Source organism: Scardinius erythrophthalmus (genome assembly GCF_964197995.2).
Source record: "Scardinius erythrophthalmus genome assembly, chromosome: 3".
Taxonomy (NCBI): Eukaryota; Metazoa; Chordata; class Actinopteri; order Cypriniformes; family Leuciscidae; genus Scardinius; species Scardinius erythrophthalmus.
This window is the reverse complement of record NC_138223.1, coordinates 28424038-28447762: the sequence shown is the minus strand read 5'-3', so window position 1 is coordinate 28447762 and position 23725 is coordinate 28424038. Positions and strand designations below refer to the sequence as shown.

At 38.8% G+C, this 23725-nt stretch overlaps 3 protein-coding genes across 3 annotated transcripts; 1 reads left to right on the top strand and 2 right to left on the bottom strand.

The window, feature by feature from the left end:
• Positions 1-182: 182 nt before the first annotated feature.
• Positions 183-13646, bottom strand: znf654 (zinc finger protein 654). Its single transcript, XM_081362027.1, has 9 exons — positions 13493-13646; positions 12513-12658; positions 8956-9037; positions 8682-8817; positions 8357-8559; positions 5876-6012; positions 5506-5647; positions 1458-5367; positions 183-1378 (listed from the first exon to the last, which is right to left on the bottom strand). The coding sequence occupies exons 1-9, from the start codon at positions 13616-13618 to the stop codon at positions 1368-1370; spliced, it is 4893 nt and encodes a 1630-aa protein (XP_081218153.1). The 5' UTR covers positions 13619-13646; the 3' UTR covers positions 183-1367.
• Positions 13647-14216: 570 nt separating this feature from the next.
• On the top strand, positions 14217-16059 carry cldng (claudin g). Its single transcript, XM_081362542.1, has 2 exons — positions 14217-14354; positions 15276-16059. The coding sequence occupies exon 2, from the start codon at positions 15278-15280 to the stop codon at positions 15905-15907; it is 630 nt and encodes a 209-aa protein (XP_081218668.1). The 5' UTR covers positions 14217-14354; positions 15276-15277; the 3' UTR covers positions 15908-16059.
• A 4542-nt stretch (positions 16060-20601) lies between these two features.
• Positions 20602-21720, bottom strand: htr1fb (5-hydroxytryptamine (serotonin) receptor 1Fb; the record flags this gene model as incomplete). The annotated part of the gene is made up of 1 exon (XM_081360690.1): positions 20602-21720. One exon carries the CDS (start codon positions 21718-21720, stop codon positions 20602-20604), a length of 1119 nt encoding a protein of 372 aa, XP_081216816.1.
• Between the last annotated feature and the right edge of the window lie 2005 nt (positions 21721-23725).

Below are 23725 nucleotides of genomic sequence, written 5' to 3'. Positions count from 1 at the left end.
GCCTCCCGTGGACGGAGACGTAGCAAACTGTTGGTAATTAAAAATTAAATGAAAAATTCCACATTACATAAACGGGTAATATAAAGTAAAACATTGTGCGAGACAAAGTAAAGTAATACATGCAGTTTTTCATGTATAGCATGTCAATGATATCCTGTTTACAATGAACCAACAAACTCAAATCCCCCTAAAATGTGTTTATTAATTAGGACAAAAAAAAAGCTCTCAATATATAAACCCAGTCACCCAATCCAATCATATACAACTTAAACTCTTCAAACATTTACAGAAGATACAAAACAAAAATGAATAAATAAGACTGTTGCTGCTCATAAATGGAACAGCTTTAAACATGCCTCTGTTTGAGACACAAAGTAGTCCTCCGCTTGAAGATTTTTTTTTGTTTAAAGAGAAGTCCTTTAGAATATGTCATGACAATGTTCGGTGAGTCTTTGTGGCACATGTACACTCCACCATTAACATGAGTATCTGCAGTTTAGACTAGGCCTTCCCAGCAGCACCAGCCTGCTGTTATAAGCCAACACGTTTCTTCTGATCCCAACAAAAGTCAGTCTGTCATTTAAAGACTTGGTGTCTTTAATTCTTCTCAAGTGACCACTGACTTAAACAGAAGCAAATTAATGACATTTGCAAAATATGCAATCAGTGACAATTTACAATGGTTCACATATCAAGGTTTAAAAAAAAGAAAAGAAAAGAAAATGTTTATAGTGTGCTTGCAATACTTTGAGTGGCCTGTGAATTTCTGTCCAGTACTTCTGCTCATAAAGCACCATGGCACCATGTATCACTGGCAAACACCTGACCAACTGTCACAAAACAGTAAAGTTAAACCTTCCATTAAACGCCAGACTGAGCACAACATTTTGTGCTTTCAAGAGCAGGTATATACCCTGAACAGAAAGACTGACCAAATCCTCTTGTAGTGTTATGGTCCTTGGTGGCCTATCAATACCAGGAATTGAAAAAAATCTTGTGACAGAAAGTGATAAGTATTGAAAAGCATCTGCTGTGCATTTTATAGAAAGACAAACTTACTATTTTACTGAGAAAGCAGTTGATGATTAAGTAAAAATAAATACTCCCAAGTCTCAAAAGATTTAAAAAAAAAAAAAGAAATGCATTTTCAACATCAGAACTTTTAACTACAGATAACAGACCTTTGCTCTGAAATAAAGCAGCTGATCGGTCATACGAGACTACAAGGAGGCATAACTCGTTTCCCATGTGGATCTCAATATAGTTCAGTTTTGAGATGCTGACGACGATGTTAAGCACACATGTGAGAACGCTGATTGCCTACAGCAGCATTTAGCAGTTTTCCCAGTAGAAAGACCTGCTTGTCTTCAGGTAGCACCTATGAAGACAAAAATAAAATATGTAACAAACTGCAAAAATTAAAATAACCTTAAAATCAATAACAAAAAGGTACTTACTCTCATCATCCGAATCGAAACCAAAGAGGGATGTGCATTTGTCCTTGTGTGTTTGCAGCTCTTCCTCACTGTTGAAAGACTCAAAACATCGAGAGCAACGCTGCCTGGTAGGAAGTTTTACTGGCTTTGACACTGAGCCCAATAACTTTGAGCCCACCTGGGGTTCCTTCCAGCGTTTTGGCATGCTAATGTACGACTCATCTAGATAAGCTGAGGGAAGGGGTCGAATGAATTGTTTATTTGCAGGTTTTCCTGAAACGAGTGGCTCCTGCTCTTTAATGACTGGATCTGAAGTTTTGGCAGAAACTTCTTTGTTACCCTCACTATGCCCATTAACAAGGCTATGGTTCTTGCTACTGTAGCTAACAGAACTTTTATTGAGGACCAAAGGCTTTCCATCATCATCTTGACTTGCAGGGTCCTTCCACTTGGCTGCACCCTGAATCGGTTGACTGACTGAAGCATTTGCTGCTGCCTCCATACTACCTTCCAGAATTTGAGGGGCTCCACGCCCGGTTGGTTCAGAATCTTTGGGGAATGACTTTACTTCCAAATTTGTATCAAGTCGATAATGTGTTCTTTCATGCTTATAAAGGAGCAAAATAGTCTCAGCTTGCATAGAGCAACCAGGAAAGCAGCACATCGCTCTCAGTGGATGATGGACTAACATGTGCTCGCTCAGTTCCGTACGCGTTTGGTACCTTTCCTTGCAGCCGTAATGGTAGCATGGGAACTTCAGCTCACCTCTGTGGCATATCACATGGTCAAAAAAATGCTGGGGATTATATATCTTTCTACAACAGAAAAGACATTTTTCCTTTCCAAAATTGAAAAAGAACAGAAGCGCCTTCTTGTCGCCATGGTGGTGTGACAGCACATGTGAAAGGACAAGGATTGACTTGGCACTAAATGTACAAATCTCCACAGGGCATCTAACATGCGTAGATGCACCAGTTCTTTTTCCCTGGAATGGTGTTGAAGGCTGTTTGGACTTTGTCTGAGTCCCATTTTTATACCCCACTGCATTTATTTCCTTAAATTCTGTATTTTTGTCTATGGGTTCCTGGTTCTCAGAACTGTCTTCTGGACTATTTGTCATCTTCCTCCTTTTTATAGCTTCTACATCCTCTTTTTGGTCTCCAGGAGTAATCTTCTTCTTTTTTACCCTAGAGCTCACAATTTCATCTTTTCTTTTAATTTTTGATTTGCTCTTGTCTTTTTTTAGTCCTACATTCTTAGATTCAGTCTTGACATTGTCTTTCTGACTTTCTGCACTCTCAATTTTATCTTTGTTGTCCTGTGGTAATGTCGTCTCAATTTGCTCTTTGTTGTCCTGTGGTAATGATGTCTCAATTTTCTCTTTGTTGTCCTGTGGTAATGATGTTTCAATTTTCTGTTTGTTATCTTGTGGTAATGATGTCTGATTTTTTTCATTTGAGGTATTTGTCTCAGTCACACTCTTAACTTTCCTTTTCTTTCGGATCACTCCATTTACCCTATGAGCTGAGTTGCCATTGGAATCCAATTGTTTGTCCTCTGGAGTTTGTGCTTGCATAGCCTTTGGACTCTTCCTTGCTAGTTTCATATTGAAAAACTTTTTGTTCTCATCTGTGGGCTGAGATCTCTTTGCTAAAACCCTCCTTAGACATTTTGTCTTCATCTTGCAAACCTTCTCTTTTTGTTCATCCGATGTACTTGGGGGATCTGAATTCTTGACCAACCTTGTCCGCAATCTAACCTTAGGCTCTGTGCTTTGCCCTTCCTTGTGCAAATCTGTGATGTTCAAACTGCAGTTTAACCTCATTTTGAGGTTTCTAAACTTATTCTTCACACGTTTAAACAGTCTCTTCTGGGCATATTGTGAGGCGGTCTCGGTGGCATTCTCACAAACAGTTTCACTAAAAAGCCCATTAGACTTTTTCAGTTCCTGAATGTGCACTTTAAAATGGATTGATGGGCTGCGCCCATGAGTGTAGCGTTTGTGACAGAACATGCACTTTCTGTCAATTCGGTGATGCCACAGTGCATGCCGTAGAATGTGTGGGTTTTTGGTTTCTTTATTGCAAAGGCTGCAGGTAACTGAAAGCTGGCAACTTGCATCACTTGCGGGGATAAGGTCAGAGACTAGACCATCAACAGCTGCATGCATATCTGGTGATGTCTCCTCAGGTCTTGATGGCACCACTGGCACCTCCATCCTCTCAGGCACACTTTTAGTGTCAAGAGTGTCAATCTCAGTTTCACTAAAAGTAGCCACTGTTTCATCAGGGAGCATTGTCTCTTTAGTAAGAACTGGAGGAGCATCCTCATCAAGAACCGTCATGTTTTCTGGGGTACTATGAGGTACAGGAATGGTGTCAGCTCTGGTGTCAGTTGTCACTTCTGGTGAAAGATCAACATTAATATTTTCTGCAGGACTAATAGGACTGTAAGGACCGTAGTCTGGATATTTAGTGTCTGCATCTTGGGGAATTGAGAACTCGCTATTTAATTTTGGATCTTCAATAAATTCTTTAACTGGCTCATGAATGGCTTCAACTGGAGTGGATGTTTCCACATTTAAAGCTGGGATTGGTGTAGCCATGCTTTCCACCGCATTTTTATCCTGTGTTGCAGCTCCCAGGCACTCTGTAGGTTCAAACTTTTGCTCAGGAGACTGTGGTTCTTGTTTGGATTCATTATGGTCCAGATTGAATTCTTTATCTCGGTGTAAACCGTCAACTGATATTCCCTCCAATTCAGCTTGTCTTGAATATGTGTGGAATTTTCGAACCATAGAAAGGCCTTGTTCCCAGAAAACAATCTCCTCCCGCACCTTGAAGTCTTTTTTGCTACATAGAGTAGATTCTGCTGATAGTAACTCAAGAAGAGACGCATTACTGTCAGGGCATTTCAAATTCTCTTGAATTCTGTTAGTACTGCTTTCAGGGATATTAGGGGTCTCTGTGGAAAACAGTGAGGCCTGAACATCAGAAGAGAGGTCAACTTCATTATCAGGATATGAAAATTTCATTGTGACTTCACTGATTGCTGTCTCAAGTGAAATCTCTGTCAAAATATTTGACTGCTTTGGTTTTCTTCCTGGTTTCTTGGCCTGTCGAGGTTCACCGTTTTCTGCTTGGGCAGCTAACTGGTCCAAAAGCCATTGTGGTTTCCTGCCCTTGCGTTTCAGAGTGTTCATCTCTGTCTGTCGGGAAAGTAGTCTCTGACGCCTGCTATTAAGTTGCCGGGTGTGATTCTTTGCCAAGTCCAATTGCCTAAATGAACGTCGAACTGGAGAGGCCTCTGAATCTTTAACAAGATGTGTCCCTGGCTTCCTCCCCCGCCTTTTACCTGGAGGTTTGGAGGATGCTTCCCCTGAGGCAGAATTAACCCATGTTTTCAATGACTCTGCTTCCTGGTCATTTCGGTTTGTAGGTTTCTCTGCTTTATTAATAGTCCTGTCTGTGTTGTCTGCGTGACACTGACAATATCCTTTCATACAGTAACTTGGAATCCACTTGTCCTTTTGCATGATTTCACATAAGGCTGCTTTACCGACCTTATCACTCATTAGCTTCAGACAGTTTGTCTCGATGTTGAGAATGCTCCAGAACTCAGGGTCAAAGTACAGGTCTTTTTTCACGATCTGGAGAACCTCAAAGCGTACACTGTTACCCACAAGACTGGTGTCTGCATGATACTCTTGATCAGGGTGAGTATATAGGAGGAACACATTCTTGTATGACTCAACAGTTCTCTCTAGGAAGAAAACTAGCAGTGCACAAGCCCTACAGACCTCAAGGTCATTAGGAAGTAGGTATGCAATGGTTTTGTAGATCAGGGACTTGGTGACTGGATCATTCTTAAGGTCAGTCTGCAAGGCTCGTGCACAAAGCTCCACACAAATCCCCAGGCCATCTTTTCCAAGCTGAAAAATAAATATTTTATTGCCATTATAAAAAGACCATTCCATAAATATTGACAAACGGTGTGTTTGCTTAGATTTTTGTCTCTGTCTACAATTACAAACGTAATACAGTAAATGAATGATAAAATAATATCTTACCTCTGCCAAAATCACCTTCATAAATGGGAAAATCGCTTTTATGTTGGTGGCTGACAATATCATTACTTTGCATTCCTCTAGGAAGTTTTGTTTAGAAAGGTTCAACCGCAAGTAGAGTCTGCTCCATATGAAGACCAAATCCCTTAAAGGAAAAAAGAAATACAGAAAAAAATAAACGGAGCAATTCCAATAGGGTCCTCACACCATCGGTGCTCGGGCCCTAATGAGAATGTAATTTTCTGCAACCTCAACACTATCTTCTGTTCAGGTTGTTGCAATAACTGTGTAAAAAATATAAAATGCTAAAAAGAGGGTCAATACACTGAAAACAATTCCCCTTCTAAATGTTTGTAGAGCTATTGAGACCCACCAAAGGTAGTACATGTCTCCAATCTGGAGCTTCTGAGATAGGAAGCCTTTACTCAGCATCAAAATAGTCTCATCTTTCTCTTCATTCTCCATCATGCAGAGTATCTCTACAGCATCCTTCCCATCGATATCTGCCATCTTTAGAAAAGAAAACAAGAGTGTAATCTTTGACATTTCTCATGAAATATGGTGATCATCCATTATGTCAGAAAAACATCACATATATTTGGAAATCTTTCATGTCACTTTATTTATAGCTTCAGCTTTGTTTATATACAAACAACACACTATATAAATTATCAAATATAAAATAGTTCCAGAGACACTTGTTTGCTGAACCAATTAATTATCAATTATGTAAATCTCAGCCATATGCATGGTATTGCTTATAGCAGTTTGGAATTATACTTGGAAAAAAAATATATTGTTGCAGTATTTTGCTAGTATGTGACATTAAAAAAGAAAAAATATTTTTTTTTTCATTATTTGTATTATTATTGTTCATTAGTTACACTTACAAGTAAATAACTTAAAATGTATAATGAGCATATTTTCATAATTTCTTAACATTTACTTTAGGAAAATTGCATCCCATGTTTTCACTTAAATCCATCAATGTTGCAGTTATAGAGGTTAGTAACTGTATTATCACTCACAGTAAGAATTTATAAGAACACAACATGGCTATTAATAACAATATATTCACTTATTTGACAACTATAATATAACAACATAATAGCAATGCAGGTTGCATCTTTATAAATACATTCATGGATCCATACGACTGACTACGGTAATTAATACTTATAAATCAGTGTATAATGGATTATGAGCATGCGCATTGAAAAAGCAAATCCATGGCTTAAGTAATTATAAAAATAATCGAAATGTAACTATAACTGTTCTTATAATTAGGGCTGGGTATCATTAAAAAAATTTCAATACCAATACTGACACAGATACCTTGATTTCGATACCGGTTCCTGAACGATACTTTTTTCGATACCAATTTTATGAAATCCATTTTTAGCAAGATTACATAACACATTACCTCAGAAAAACTTTGGTTTTTATTTTTTCAGTTTGACTCATGCTCCTTAGCCAGTGCACAAAGGAACAAAAAAGCACATAGGAACAATTTTTTTTTATAAAGAGCTCATGCGCACCAAAGCTGAATTTGTTTGATCAAAAATACAGTAAAACTTGTAATATTGTGAAATAGTATTACAATTTAAAATCTTATTTGAATATATTTCAAAATTTAATTTATTCCTGTGATGTCAAAGCTGAATTTTCAAAATCATTACTTCAGTGTCACATGATCCTACAGAAATATGTTACTGCTTAATGTTTTGGAAACTATGATAAATTTTTTCATGATTCTTTGATGAATAAAAATTTCAAAAGAACAGCATTTGAAACAGAAATCTTTTGTAACATTACACATGTTTTAAGGTAATTTTTGATCACTTTAATGCATCCTTACTGAAAAAAAAGTCTGACTAACCAACACATTTTTGAACGGCAGTGTACATTCAGTATAGGTTATTATTGCAATATAAACACTGTCAGAGTGATCAACAAGGTATCTCTTCATTTACCAGTCAAAGATGGAGCAACTTTCTGCTCTTATGTTTACTCTGTGCACTGTCAAGGTCTTCATCATATTTGTCGTGGTACCGGTCTTTGCAGCAATTATTTTACCGCAAATACTGGATCGCACGCTGTTGGCATCTAGCCTGGAGAAATGTAGCCACAATTCTGATCGACTTTGCCACATCTTTAGGGTATTGTGTGTGTGTGCTCGCGTCTCATATGAGTATGTGCGCGGAGAGTTTGTGTGTGCGCGCGCGTCTCATGAGTATGTGCGCGGAGAGTTTGTGTGTGCGCGCGCGCGCGTCTCATATGAGTAGGCTATGTGCGCGGAGAGTTCCGCGCGTCTCGTGTGTGTAGAGTTTGCCTGTGCGACTTTAGGTGTGTCGTTGTGCATTTCATATGTATTTGTTTGAGCACTGATGTTGACGAGTTAACCCCTTAGGTATCGAAATCTGGTACCGAACAACAAGTCATTTTTCGATACTCGATATAATTGAGGCAATTCGGTCGGTACCTAAAAAGTATCAAACTCGGTACCCAGCCCTACTTATAATGCAGTATAGGTCTTAATGAGGCTTTATAAATATATTATATATAATAATAGTAATACTTATGAATAAATGGAGCTGTAATTCATTATAAACACGGACTTTATAGAAAGTGTTACAAAAAGATCTATTAATACATAACCCAACAGGGCAAATCATTTCAAGGCAGGACTTAAATGCACAACTAGGCAACACTAAGAAAGTCCAGAAAAGTCAGAAGCCCTATAAACCACAATAGGTAATGGAGAACGTTTTGCTATTGTTCAGGTATGCAAACTGCCAAAAAAAAGTGGACTGTGTATAAGGCCCGTTTCACACCAAGATAATTTCTCACTCACCTCCTTGTACAAGCGCTCACAAAGAGAAGCTCTCCGAAGGCAGATGAGGTAGGCTTGCTTGAAATAGAGATGCCTCCCTACAACAGAGTGCCGGATGCATCTCCTTGTCAGTGCCAAGGCCTCCGGAAGCCTCTCACATGCCACCAGGTAACGCAAACGCAGCTCAAAGAAAATGGATACTTCTGAACTCAGATATTTGTCCACTGCGAACAAAAACAGCAATTAAGAATTATAATAATCAACTCCATTCACAGTTTAGAAAATCCAAGGTAAAGATTACTTGATCAAGATACACTGTTTTTAAACAAAAGATTGATAGACTGACCATCTTCTTGTGGTAGCTCTGAATCCTTGAGAATGGCCTGAAGTACAGGGTTTGCCCAAGGCCCTCCATCTTTAATAATATGCCTAACCTGCAGAAGGTAAACATTCTGGTGCCTTACCAGGCTCGCATAGCAGTCCTAGAATAGACAGAAAAAAAATTAAACCATATTAATGGAAACATACAAGTGACACAACAAGATAACCACTGAAAGGTTAAAGAGCAGAATTCTACATGATGCTCCCCAAGAATAATAGGATTGATGTCATGCGATTACCTGGAACGAGTCTAGAATATCTTTTAAAGGATGCTCGATGAATTCATCTTTCCCAAAGAACAACAGGAGTTCAAAGATACTCCTGCAAATGAAAAAAAAATAGTAGATGCTGAAATTATTCACTTTTACAACCTGTTGCACCAATAAACAATACAGTAAGCATTTTAGCCACTTTTCTATCTTCAGACAGGATTAGTTTTATATTAGGAGGTGGAGAAATATTATCAGAGCCTCTCAATATTAAAGATTAACAGTCCACACCAGCTATAACGATAACGATTTAGGTGAAATCACTTTCAGAACGATTTTATTTAGCTGATGAACAATACAAAAGCCAATCAGAATCAAGCAACAGACAAGGACGCGCTTAGAATAAACAGAACAATATCGTCTGCTGGTGTGGACGCTAATATAATTTTGGTTATAGTTATCTTTATATTTGTCATTTTTGATGTGGACGATGGTAATCGTCCGATAACAGCTTCATCTAGTTTGATCAATGGTCTCTACAAAGGCCGATCAGAAGACCCGATCAGATGACGCAAATCTTGCGGGACAATTTTTCTATGCGCAGCTAAAATTGCTTTACTACATTCAAGTAAACAGTAAAATACAGTCTACTGTTGCTAAACTGCAGGACAAGCTAGACAACAAGAGTTATTAAAACTGCATTAAGCAGCGAAAGGCGCTCCGATATGGAGTGGAACACGGACAAGCAAAGTGAACTTTCATGCCTAATTGGTTAAATACACACAAATATGTCAAAATGCCCGGCTTGGTGAGTATTCGCGTAAAAATTCTGATCAGAGCACCCTTATTACAGACAAAGGTAAAAAAAAACTTAAAAGGTATCATTTACCTAAAAACTTAAATTCTGAGGAACATAAGAGATATTTTGAAAAATACCAGTGTTTTTTTAAGTCCATACAATGGAAGTCAATGGAAATCAAAACTGTTTGGGTACAAACATTCTTCAAAATATCTTTTGTGTTCAATAGAAGAAAGAAAGTCATACAGGTTTAGAACAACATAAAAGTAAGCAAATGATGACAATAGTGCTCAGTTTTACCAGACATACGTTCTACCTTCCTAATTAGTTTTACTAATTTGTTCTAATTAAGTTATACAGCACCTGTAAGGGCAGCATGAAACGAAGTTGTGAATGATAGTATTTTCTTTCCTATTGTGACATATATAAAAGTGAAACTGCTTCTAGAACAAGAAAAAATGTAGGGTGGGAGTCTTTCTGTCGTTTGCTATAGACCTTATGTAGCCCCGCCCCTTTTCAGCACTACGCTCATTGTCTTTTGTCTTCCGGTCTGTATTTTCACAGCGATCTTGCACATTTATTAATGAAAGGCTCGTTTTAATCTTCCCGGTTGACTGACATTTGTTAAGACATCTGCTTTAAACATTACAATCCTCATGATAACTTTCGTTAACTTTACATTAAGTAAATCCACTTCAAAAGCTAATCACTCCTGGACAGCAATGTCATAGAGATATACAGAGCGACCGCAAAAACGAAGGTTAAAAGACAATATTCTAAAGATGGCTGCACCCTTGTTTCTCTGGCGCATAAGGTCTATAGATCGGTACAGGGATGACGTACATTTGTAGGCCAAAACCCAGAAACGAGTTAGTATTTTAGCACTTTTTTTTAATGGGTTTTTGACTAAATGTTTGAAATAAGGTCTGTGGTGAACACAAGCTCAAGATCCTTTCATGTTTTATTCTACAATATAAAATAAACCAGTAATACCCTCTTGCAAACTATTACAACAATGTTTTTAAATAAAGACTGAAAGAGTTGCTTATTGATGGTGACATTGAACTCATGTGACCGTGGTGTAGTTTGTTTATAGCCTACATTTAGCTTTTGACTTCTGCCAATTGTATTTATGATTATCACAATGAACAAAATGAGAAAGAATCAGAAGCTTTCGTTTGTCACAGTCCTTATTTTCAGCAATAACCCAAAAGCTGAAGGAAAAATCCTATTGGGTTTTTGGGTAATTAGCTAACTTCCGGATAGGCCTAGAAAAATACATCACCCCTGCACCACTCTATTGATGTGATCTCATGTGATTGACCGGTTGTCTCGCGCCCTTGCGCCGGTAAACACGTCATCAGGGAAGTTGATGCAAGAGAGGGCAAGTTAATTTCGATGAAAGGGTTAGTTCACCAAAAAATTTAAATTCTGTCAGTAATTACTCACACATGTCATTCCAAACCCGTAAGGCTTTCGTTCATCTTCGGAACACAAATTAAGATCTTTTCAATGAAATCTGAGCGATTTCTGTCCCTCTATTGACAGTCCACGACTCCATGCAACTACCACTTTGACGCTTCAAAAAGCTCATAAAGAGATTGTAAAACTAATCCATATGAATTGAGCGATTTAATCCAAGTTTTCTGAAGAGAGACAATCACTTTAAATGATGAACATTGAATTAAGGCTTTTATTCACATATAAGCATTCATCAGAAAATTTGGACTAAACAGCTCAATTAATATGGATTAGTTTTACAATCTCTTTATGAACTTTTTGAATCGTCGAAGTGGTAGTTGCCTAGCTGCCAATGGAGAGTACAGAAATGGATCATATTTTATCAAAAATATCTTCATTTGTGTTGTAAAGATGAACGAAAGTCTTACAGTTTTGGAACAACATGAGGGTGAGTAATTAAAGGGTTAGTTCACCCAAAAATTAGAATTGTGTCATAAATTACTCACCCTCATGTCGTTCCAAACCCATAAGACCTTAGCTCATCTTTACAACACAAATTAAGATATTTTTGATGAAATCCAAGAGCTTTCTGACCCCCCACTTTCAAGACCCAAAAAGGCAGTAAAAACATTGTTAAAATAGTCCATGTGATTACAGTGGTTCAACCTTAAGGTCATGAAGCGACAATAATACTTTTTGTGTGCTACCCCCCCCCCCCACCCCTCCAAAAAATAACCACTTTATTCAACAATTTCTTCTCTTCCGTGTCAGTCTCTGACACCGTTCACGGTGTAAACAGTGCAGCGCTTCCGGGTTCTGCATTAGAATGCCGGTTCAGTATTGGCCGGCTCCATGCATGTGTCGTGGTGCTCACATGAACAGTGTCAGAGACTAACACAGAAGAGAAGAAATTGTTGAATAAAGTCGTTATTTTTGCACACAAAGTGTTATTTTCGCTTCATAAACTTAAGGTTGAACCACTGTAGTCACATGGACTATTTTTTACAATGTTTTTACTACCTTTCTGGGCCATGAAAGTGGTAATGGCATTGTTGTCTATGGAGGGGTCAGAAAGCTCTCAGATTGAATCAAAAATATCTTAATTTGTGTTCCAAAGATGAAGGAATGTCTTACAGGTTTGGAACAACATGAGGGTGAGTAATTAATGACAGAATTTACATTTTTGGGTGAACTAACCCTTTAAAGGGATAGTGTAAAGGGTAAGATAAACATACATAAAAAAATTAACAAACATAAATAATTTAGAATAAATACTAATTTACTGTCTATTTTCTATTTCATGGCAAAAGCAGAAGTGCAGACTCACAGGGCCAGGCTACTCAGTGTGTAGCGTACATGCTCACACTCCGGAGGAAATGATGCCACACCCTGGACAAAAGAGCACAGGGCACTCCGCAACACCTGGAGCTGGGGAAGAGGCACTTGCCATCGCCCGGTTTGCTCCACCACCAACTAAAAGAAAAAAAGAGAGAAATTTAACAGAGAAAGAGTAGAATGACTAAATACATTACTATCACTATGTGCTTCTAAAAATAGGAAGCATTACTGACAGGTGACTTTTAGTGTTTGTTTATAATCATAGGAGTCACTGCCATTCAATGGCAGGACATGGACTAAGTGATACAAATTTAGAAACATCAATCAAACTTTTGTAAAACGGCATAAAAAGTTTATTTTTTTAAAGAGAAGGCTGGACTCATTCATTTCGCAACCATTTCATTCGAAATTAAAAGCTGCTGGATAACTGTTGAGAAGAAACCAGCGGTTTAAAGCCAAACTCTGCAGTGACTGGTTATTAGGACAACCACTGCTAACACTGACAGCATCGAGTTATTCTAATATTTAACACTCTACAGTCATGCGTAATGATTTCTCAGACTAGGTTTGCCCGTTTAAGGTTTCATAAAATTGCTGGTTAATAAAATATAACGAAGAGTACAGACGCTTGCATCTTCTGCAGACTGCTTGTTTTGGAATGCAACTTAGGAATGCTAATCGTTAGCCACTTACCAGGCTAATGGAGCTAACTGAGAGAAAGTGACAGACAGTACGTCCTCTATAAATCGTGATCGGAAATGAACTATCGCTCTATTGAGATCTACTTTAACGGTATTTTGAAAACACCTGTAGATAGAGAGGTAAAATACTGTGTGAATGTTGGCTCACGGTGGCTGTGCACTGGGGGAGGGGAATCTGCTGACATGCTGCTAACACTGGTTAGCACATCTCTGTTTGCCTTTTTAAAAAAGCTTGCAAACGCTTTCGTCCATTCCAGTGTCATCTTACCTCGCAAAACCTTTCACAGTACGTCTTGCTCTGAAGTCCGCGTTCGTCGTTTGTTCTAGTGTTTGACAAAGTCTCCAGTTCTTTCTTAAACCTGTCTAACTCCAGTTCACTCTCTTCTTCCGCCATACTGCTTGTCTAAACCAGCGCGTACAACAGAGACCACGAACGTTACCGTGAGTGTAAGGACAAGCCCATCGGAACCATTTGATTGGTGGAATGCCCTGTCAGTTGCTGCTGAGCATTAAATGTCTGCTTTGTGATTGGACGATGACCCCTTCGATCAAACGGTAGTCCGAGTGTATCCTCACTCTGGATATTTGATTGGTTAGGCAAGAACCTTAATATTTTTCTGTTTTGTAATAAACACACCAAAACAAATAAGTTGTCAAAATCACTTTAATCGTATCTCTAATGAACTACGTTTTCCAAACACGCGCACTTCCATATTCTCGCCTTAATGCCTCCGTCATGTTTAACAATTATGGGCCATTTATTTGATGTTTATGAAACGTAAGATCTATAAAATCATCGAAATGTAAGTAACTGAGTAATTGATAACTAATAGTAATAATGAATAGTTTAATAATGAATAGTCAGCGTTATCAGTACAGCGTTAAACTAGAAACCATGCAGTGATTTAACTGATTGATAATCAGCCAATCACTGATGGATAGTAATTAACAGCATTAATTTAAAGGAGCACACGAAATGTTTGTTGGCGTGAATCAGGGCTTTTAAAATAATTGTTTTCTTGCGCACAGGCATTTTGTGCTTGCTTCAGAATTTTGTCAAAATTCATTGTGATTTGATTGGTGTGGGTGTTATAAGTTGTAAGCGCATCTACAGCATTGGAAGTTCTCAGGTAAGAGATGTTTATCGTGGAGATTTGTTACAGACTGGTAAAAAATGGGACACTGGGAAACACTGCGAAACACTGCTAAAACCATCCTTGGCAGGTCTTGCTTGTATATTATATATAATTTTATTTATTTTTAAATGCATTTTTTTAAATATTAAAAGATAAAGGCTAGCCCTCCATGTTATATTGCATAGTTACTATTTATTTAAAAAAATATATATAATACATATAATTTATTATTGTTTATTATTATTATTATTATTATTATTATTATTATTATTATTATTATTATTATTATTTATGTGATTGGCTAACCAAAAAACAAACACATTTTAGGCTTTATTTCACAAGGTCCTTCCAGTAAGTAGAGTTCCAGGGTGTTTACCTCTGGTTACTTTAAAACCAATCTGCTTTTTTCTGTTAAACATGGTGAATCCGCATGACTGACTTGAACCTGTTGTGAAATCTGCAGGGGAAGTCTTATGCATTGAGAAATTACAGATTGTTTTTTTTTTTGTTTGTTTTTTTTGTTTTTTTTTCTTGAAACAACTGGATTTGTCCCTTGCCAATTAGCTGACCAATGCTAAATGTGACCACACTGTAAAGTCTGTGTGAAATCGAAGTTGCGATTAGTGTTTTCTCCCTTATTGTGATGTATTGAGAATTGATTGGATTGTTGTGGTTCGCTATTGCTATGATGATGTGAGCAAGAGGTTGTCCTTCCCTCACACTGGTAAATGCATCTTCACCAGAGAAGAGTAGTTGCAAGAGGGAGAGGAAAGTTATTTGATCACAAGAGCTTGTAACTTGTGACAAGAGCTTGTCCACTGTGTTACAAAGAATATTCTTTTTCTTTTTATCATTGCTTGCATTACTCCAGCGCTCTTTCCTTTTTGGTTTATTGGCTTCTCCCTCTCTTTGCAGACATGTCTACTGGATTACAGCTTCTTGGAACCTCACTAGGCATTCTTGGCTGGCTGGGCATCATCATATCGTGTGCGATTCCTCTATGGCGTGTGACCGCTTTTATTGGAAACAACATTGTGACAGCGCAGACCATGTGGGAGGGACTATGGATGAGCTGTGTGGTTCAGAGCACTGGTCAAATGCAGTGTAAAGTGTACGACTCCATGCTGGCTCTTCCTCAAGACCTACAAGCCTCTCGAGCTATCCTTATTATTGCTGCCCTTCTTGGTCTAGTAGGCATATTTGCCAGTTTTGCAGGTGGTAAATGTACTAACTGCTTGGCAGATGGTTTCGCAAAGGCTCGGGTTGTTGCAGTAGGAGGGGCCGCCTTCGTCACTGCAGGAGTCTTGGGTCTGGTGCCATCTAGTTGGATTGCCCATAGGGTCATTGGAGACTTCTACAATCCTCTAGTGGCCCAAGCACAGAAGATGGAGTTGGGAGCAGCCATCTTTATCTGCTGGGGGGCAGCGGTTCTCATGCTGGTTGGTGGAGGCCTTCTCTGCAGTTCTTGCCCAAAAGGAAGGCCGTCTGGTGGGGGGCGGTATATGCCGGCTTCTCAAAATGGAAGGGAGCGCTTGGAGTATGTGTGATTGCAGGATGTTTGACTTCTAAAAACTGATGTCTGTTTTCCCTCCTTTTAAACCTCTGTTCGTGTGACCTCCCTGTAAACTATGAATTTTAACCTGTTGCTATATTACTTTCTATTAATATATAAAAATATGTAACAATAAAATGGAAGTTTTTATCCAACAGATGGCAGTATTGTTTTTGTAATGGCTGGAATTATAATTTTTCAAATTCATTTCGTCCTCCAGGGTGGGCTAAATAATGCCATTGGTAAATTTGGCACCAGTTTTTATTGTACTCTGCCAATGACTTCTAAACTCCATTTAATAACCAGTGCTTTAGGGAATTTTTTTTTTTTTCTTTTGCAAAATGAAAAATTAAATTGCCATGTGCCATACCTAAACAAAGCTTATTATAATTCCCCTTCATCTGTGGCAGTTGCTCTGCTGGAGCAGGACCCATCAGATAAGTGATTCAAAGTCGGTGAACTGTTTTTATTTTTACTAAAAGCGAAGTTCCTCCATCTGTTTTAAGAGAAGGTAATTTCTCAAGAATGCTGTAATTCAATCATGTGGTAAAATGTTTCCCATCATTGTCTACAGCTACTGTACTAATGGCATAGAACTGTGAATGCCTGTTCTGAAAATTCACCCAACTATTGTTGTGTGTGTATATAATTTTTTTTTTTTCTTAAGCAAATGTCAAATGTAGCACACTCTAACATGAATGTTGAATATTAGCAGTCAGTCAATTGTGACCAGCTGTTTTCAAGCAAGTTTATTTAGCATACTGATTTCCATCTTCCATTCAAACAGAATATTCTCTGTCTTTCTCCTGGCATCTTGCTGCATTATGCATTTTGAGCTAACTGTGAAGACCGCCCCAGGGAGAAGGGCTATGTCTGCCATCTTTGCACATGGGTGTGCTCTGTTCCACTTATTTTTGTTTATTTTTAACTAATCACTTAAAGGTGCACTGTGTAATTTAGCGGCATCTAGTAGTGAGGCTGTGAATTGCAACAGAAGATATGGTGGCCGACAGGGGAAGATGTTGTCGTCTGAGACAACAGAGTAGCAATGAAGTTTCTTTATAAAGATAAAGAAAATACGTTTACTTATTCAGTAAAACGATATGTTATTGCGAATATTATTGTTACTTGTTCATCATTGTGTCAGTGTTTATAGATATGTAGATATAATTGCCTCAGTCTAAGGTAATAAAAAATTAAAGGGATACTTCAGGATTTAGCATTAAGCTTTGTATTAGTAAAAAACCTGTAGTATTTTCGAATTACCATGCTTTCCCCCCTCATATCCCCCTGAGATGAGAGATTTATGTATTTTTTGTCTGGAAAAAATCCTCCGATGACGCAAAAATCGTCATATTGCGTCATCGGAGGATTTTCTGGCCAGAGGCTAAAGACTACAGCCAGTAGGAGGAGCTGTTCCGCATGTTTTCAGCCCTCCCAAAGGGTGGGATCTCACTCACAGAATGTACACACAGTCAGCCGTCTTTCTTTGGAAGCTAAGTTAACAGGCTCTTGTTCTGTGGAGAAAACTGAGTAGTAGGAGAGAGCTGAGTAGTAGGGGTTACCATCCTCCTTTTCCCGGACTTGTCCGGCGGGCGAGATCGTTCAAAATGTCCGGGATTCGGCTTTTGCTTTCTGCAGTCGCCATTCATTGTTTACATGCACACCTTTTGTTTCAATCTAGCTGAATTCATTCCGATTGGTGAATCTGAATGTAGTGTTTACATGAACGGTAAACAAGTGATCGGTTGATGTGCGTTTTAACACTGCAAAGAAAATTCCCGCTCCTCCGTGAGAGATACGAGACCGACGCGTCTCAGTAATGACGCCACCGGCCTCGCGCCGTTCTCCCGCGGCCCTCAGCCTCGTCCTGCTCGCCACAGTAAACATGATGAATGCCGACTGTAGAATGCAAAAGCAGAATCCCGGACATTTTGAACGATCTCAATTCAAAAACCCGGGCAAACTCGTCACGGAGACTCACTGGTAGCCTAACCTTGTTGTTTTCAACTGCGCTTTCTAACCGGTAGGCGTGGCTTGGGAGTGGCCTCCTAGGGCAGCGAAGCAAGTGCATTCTGGGAGTTGTTGTCTTTCATCCACATAAGCCAAAAATACATTTTCTGGCTTTTCTCAGTCTAGAAAGCTCCAAATTCAAATATTTCTTTATTTTAAATACACATTCATCTTTCCAGAGGTGAAGTATCCCTTTAAAGTCTTTTTACACCACTGAAAACATGGTTAGCCTATGTAGGCTATATCATATTGCATTTCTGTCAACAGATCCTCCTAAATATTACACAATGCACCTTTAAAGAGGACCTGTGTTTTTTTTTTTTTTTTTTTTTAAAGTCTTGATGTTTTTGGGGTGTAGCTAGAATATGCTTTCATGCTTGATTGTTCAAAACACATTTTTCAAATATTTTACACCACAGCACCTCTCTACCCAGTCTGACCCGAGTGTGTCGCATGGTGTTGATGAAGCCCCTCCTTCTGAATACAAAATTAGCTGTGATTGGTTGGCTGGCCCAGTGTGTTGTGATTGGCATTGTTGTGTTTGGGAAATGTCATGGCCCTTAAGCATTATTGCGAGTTCTACTCAGATGTAAATATTAAGAATATTCATATTAAGGAAATATGAAGGACAATTTCAAGCCTGATTCAGACTTAATGTTAATAAACAAGAGGATCGTCCAGAATGGATTTTGTGCACTGACTATGGATTTCACAGGAGGTTTCATAGTGAAATGTTTGTTTGTTTTTTTTTGTAAATTTCGGATACATTTTAGATACGATGTAACACGCCATTTAATCATGATATTTGTCGGAAAACTATGGTAATACAAACAGTAATCAATCACAAAACCATGGCTAATTTTCCTAAGGGGTGCTAAGTGAGAGCTTACAAAAGCCACAGAAAACACTATATCAACACTAATGTTGGCTTGCAGGTGAGCGGATGCAAAGCTCTGCCTTTGGTTTACATCGTAGCATAAAACTTATAATTGGAACTGTTTTAGGGCCAGGCCAGTTTTAAATGAGTAACATTATGACTTATGTGACTTAAAAAAAATATGTTGTTGTCATTCGTTGTATTTCTTGGACAGTGGATTCTGTTAAATAAAATATCTCCCTTTGGAGTAGACTTTGAGCTTTGTAAGTGAAAAAGCATAATAGGTGAAAAAGTGAAAAAGCATAATAGGACACCTTTAAGCTTTTGATTCTGTGTGAATAATGCTACCTTTAATAGCACATAGGAAATGTATACCTCAGAGTCGGGCGTTCATTATTACGAAATGTCACATAATCAAGTTGGAAACAACACTGAAGTAGACTAGACAAAATAATTACATTGTGAATTATATAAACCAATTTTTATGAAAATAAAATTATATAATTCTATTATACTTTTATTTCTATCAAAAGCACTTATTTAAACATAGTATAATAATGATTATAATGATTAAATGTATACTTACTATACTAGCTGTTCTGTATTTAAAATGATAAAAATATTTAATGTACAATAAAAAAAAATGTGCAAAATCATAACTCACTACAGACTTGCTAGCATCTACTAGATCAGTGTTTCCGCAATAGTTTCAAATAGGCTTGGCTCTTCCAGTGCCACAACTGGTGTATAATCTAGAATTCAGAGTTTTTAGACTTTCTTTGGTCATTCATGTGCTTGGAACTCATAATTCTGGTATTTCCAACACTTGGTACATAATAATCAATAGTCAATCGTGTAATCCCCACACACAAATATGTAATCCCAAGCCCTCATTCACACATTTGAGAGCCCTCCAAAATAAAAATAAAAAAATCAGTCACTGACAAATTTTTTGTAGATTTTTTTTTTTCATTCATTCTTAATTTAACCAGGTTAAAAACTAATTGAGATTAAAATCTCTTTTACAAGAGTGACCTGACCAAAAAAGCAGCTACAATAACAAACATACACATCTTAACAGAAAAACACAATCAAGGATCACAACAGCAATATACCAAAGGATAAAACGCATAATCTGTTAAAAGTAACTTAAACTCATTCAATGATGGAAGCATATTCAGGTTTAAGATGTTTTGTAAATTAGCAGAAGAAGCATTATTTAAAGCCTTTTTTTTTCTAGCTCTGTTCAAATCCGAGGAACTTTAAGATAAAACAAATCATTAGAACGAAAAACATTATTAATGTAATAAACTTAGAAATATTATATATAATATAAAGATTTATATTTTCAAAAATAAAAAAATATTTTGTCAGTATACACAGCAATTTTTGAATGGCTGTTAATTAATGATCCAGATGGTGTAGTTACGACATATCAGCAGGGGCTAACTGGGTCATGCTAACCAGCCAAACTTTTACCCCTTGGTGTAAACTTGACAACTATCAATTTACATGACACTGTACACATGGCGCTTTTTAATTTTATATAAAATTCTCTATTTCAAAATTCTGAAATCTTTGAGTGGAGCAAATGGGTTGGTTTTACATGCATTCATGTACCAAATTATTTACAGGCACTATATAAACAATATACTGATGAAATGTCTCTGAACGATGTGTAATTTTTTCGTTAAGTCCGTTTATTTACAGTATGACAGGATTGTCATTGTAACTTGCAGATTTCAACTCAAAAGTTTGTCCGATGAAACCTCATGTTTTTCTTTCCCTCCCAGTCAATTTCAAATGACATTGCTGCAACAAAAGGGCAGAAGTTTTTTAAATGCTTTCTTAAAGTCCTCGTTAAAGATGGTGTATATTAGCGGATTTATGAGGGAATTGAGATACCCAAGCCAGGTGAGGAAATCTGCAAGCACAGCAGAGGTGCTGCAGTTCGGACAAATATTCACTATCACCTCTTTCAGGAAGAACGGTAACCAACACACCACAAAGGCTCCCAGGATTAGTCCTAATGTCAAAGCCGCCCGTCTCTCCCTAGCCCCTGGGTTCCTGCGGACCTTGATGAGATTACCCGATGAGGAAGTGCTGCGCACCCTTTCCCCATCTGTTGATGGTTCGGAAAACGACTTCTCGATTGGGCAGAATGTGTCGGGACTGAGGGTGATGTCCTTATCAGAGCTCATTCCTGAAAGCATGACGCTGCTCACTGTCTGTTTGACTAAACGGCTGCTCCCTCTACGGTTACGCAGTGTCTCCGCCGCCTTGTAGATCTTGTAGTAAAGAACCAAAATGAGGGCCAGTGGAATATAGAATGCTCCAAAAGTGGAGTAGACAGTGAAGGCCACATGGTCGTGCTCAATCCAGCAGTCCATGACTTCCCTCTTCCCATCCTTGTGTTCAACATTTGAGGATTTCCTCCACACTAAAGGTGGTAGAGAAACCAACACAGAGAGTGTCCACAGGGAAAAAATGGTTATGATTGCTCTTTTATACGTGCGTTTCTGGGAATACGCCACAGCATCTGTGATGGCGCGGTATCGATCAAGTGCAATGGCAGCCAGGTGTAAAATTGAACAGGTGCAGCATGTAACATCGACGCCCAACCACAGGTGACACACTATCGGACCAAGAACCCACGTCTCTTCTGCGATGTACACAATGCTGATGGGCATCACTAGAACAGCTACCAGTAGATCCGTCACAGCTAGAGAGCAGATAAGGTAGTTGGCGGGTTGGTGGAGTTTGCGGGTGATCAGGATAGCAGTGATGACCAGGGAGTTGATGGCGGTGGTCGCTACAGCCAGGAAGGAGAGGGTCAGGGAGAGGAGGATCTTGCTGGGACTCATCTGGCTGGCCAAAACATCAGAGAGATCCACAGCTGAGCAATTGCTGGGGTCCATGGTGAAAGTATTCGCCATACGGTTGTGACCTGTAAGAGTTAGATAAAGCAAAAGTATGAGCAAGAGCAAAACTCCTTCTCGTTAGAAAAATAAAAAGACATTGGGCCCTATTTTAACGATCTGAAACGCAAGTGTCAAAGCGCAAAGCGCAAGTAACTTTGTGGGCGGGTCTTGGCGCTGTTGCTATTTTCCCGGCGGGATAAATGACTCTTGCGCCAGGCGCAAATCTAAAATGGGTTGGTCTGAAGTAGCTTCATTATTCATAGGTGTGGTTTGGGCGTAACTTGAAATAAACCAATCAGAGCGTCATCTCACATTCCCTTTAAGAGCAGACGCGTTTGTTCTAAAGCGGATTCCTATCGTAACGGCGGATTTGCCAGGCGCGCGCCAGGAGCGGTTCACAGCCAAGGAGACCGACGTTCTCGTCAGGGACGTTGGGGATGGAGAAACCCACCCAAATTAACTTTGGTTAAAAAGGCGTATGATAATTTGGGTAAATGTGTAAGCTAGATGTATGCTTTTATAATAAATTGTCTGTCTATCTATCTATCTATCTATCTATCTATCTATCTATCGTAATAATGTATGATTTGCAAAAAATGAAAACTGCTGCTTCTGTGTAGATGAGAGAATCAAAGTGTATGCGCGTTGTGCACACGTTACATTGATTATGGCCAAGCATGCGCCCTTAAAATAGCATGAATAACATGCACAACGCGCCACTGACTTTAAACAATTTTTTCCTGGTTAGTGGCGCAATTGTTTTCTAAACCTGCAAAACTGCATGAAGGAACGTTTGCGACGGAAAACGCCTCCTTTTTTGCGCTGAACCGCCCAGGGAGTGCAAGTTCATTCCCTAGTTTAGCGACGTGCTTCTGTGGAGGGAAAAGTCCGCTTTGCGCGGGTGCAAAATAGGAATGATACATGCGTCGGTGTACAAAGTCAATTGCGCTGGGTGCAAGATAGGGCCCATTGACTTTTCAGTTTACATTGATATGATTTACTCACCCAGGTGTATGACTTTCTTCTTTCAGACGAATACAATCAGAGTTATATTAATAAACACCCTGACGCTTCTGAGCTTTATAATGGCACTTTATAAAGCTTATTTTAAGAGCGCTAACTTACTAAAATTTCACAGGCTTAATTCAAGTGCCCATTGCTGAGGAAACACACAAACTATGTTTATTTTTTAGATATGTTATTTTCAATTGTAAACTCAACTCAAGCACTTTGGTACAGTCTGCTATGCAATTTTCAAGGTGGCAAATTTGTTTGCCCCTTTGTCCAAATTACCCCCTCACATTAGCATAAAATGGTTTTCAGGATTACACTGCTTAAAAATATGTCGGGTACTTAAAAGATACATATTACTTTTAGTTTTCTGTTTTGAGGCATATGATTTATGCTTATACATGCCAAGCTAGATGAAAGCATCTTAAAATGTTTACTATTTGTGTCACTACTGGTGAAGCTGTGAAGATGGTAAAGCTGAATCTGGTCTTGCAGTAAGATGCTGATAACACTGAGAGACATTGGCGCCACCCTGTCAATCTAATACGCCTCACACAAGTTTGGTGATACATTTTTCACAGTGCAGTGGAAACGTCTCGGTTACGTATGTAACCCTCGTTCCCTGAAGGAGGGAACGGAGACGTAGTCGACGTGTCGACTAGTTGGGATAACGCTGGGGAGCCTGTCATCTTCGAGTATTGTAAAAACGAGCCAATGGACATTGGCGTTCATGAATCACATCACACGCCCCGCCCCACAGTGCGGGTATAAATACGGAAGTGGATGCACACACCAGTTGTTTTTCGCTGAGGAGCTGACCGGAACCCGGTCAGCAGTGGTACAGCAATAGTGGCTGGGGGACTACGTCTCTGTTCCCTCCTTCAGGGAATGAGGGTTACATACGTAACCGAAGGCATACACTGTGGAAGCAACATCCTGCCTGAAGGAGGTAACATGGAGAATACACATATGGACTGAGCGAACTTAGCGG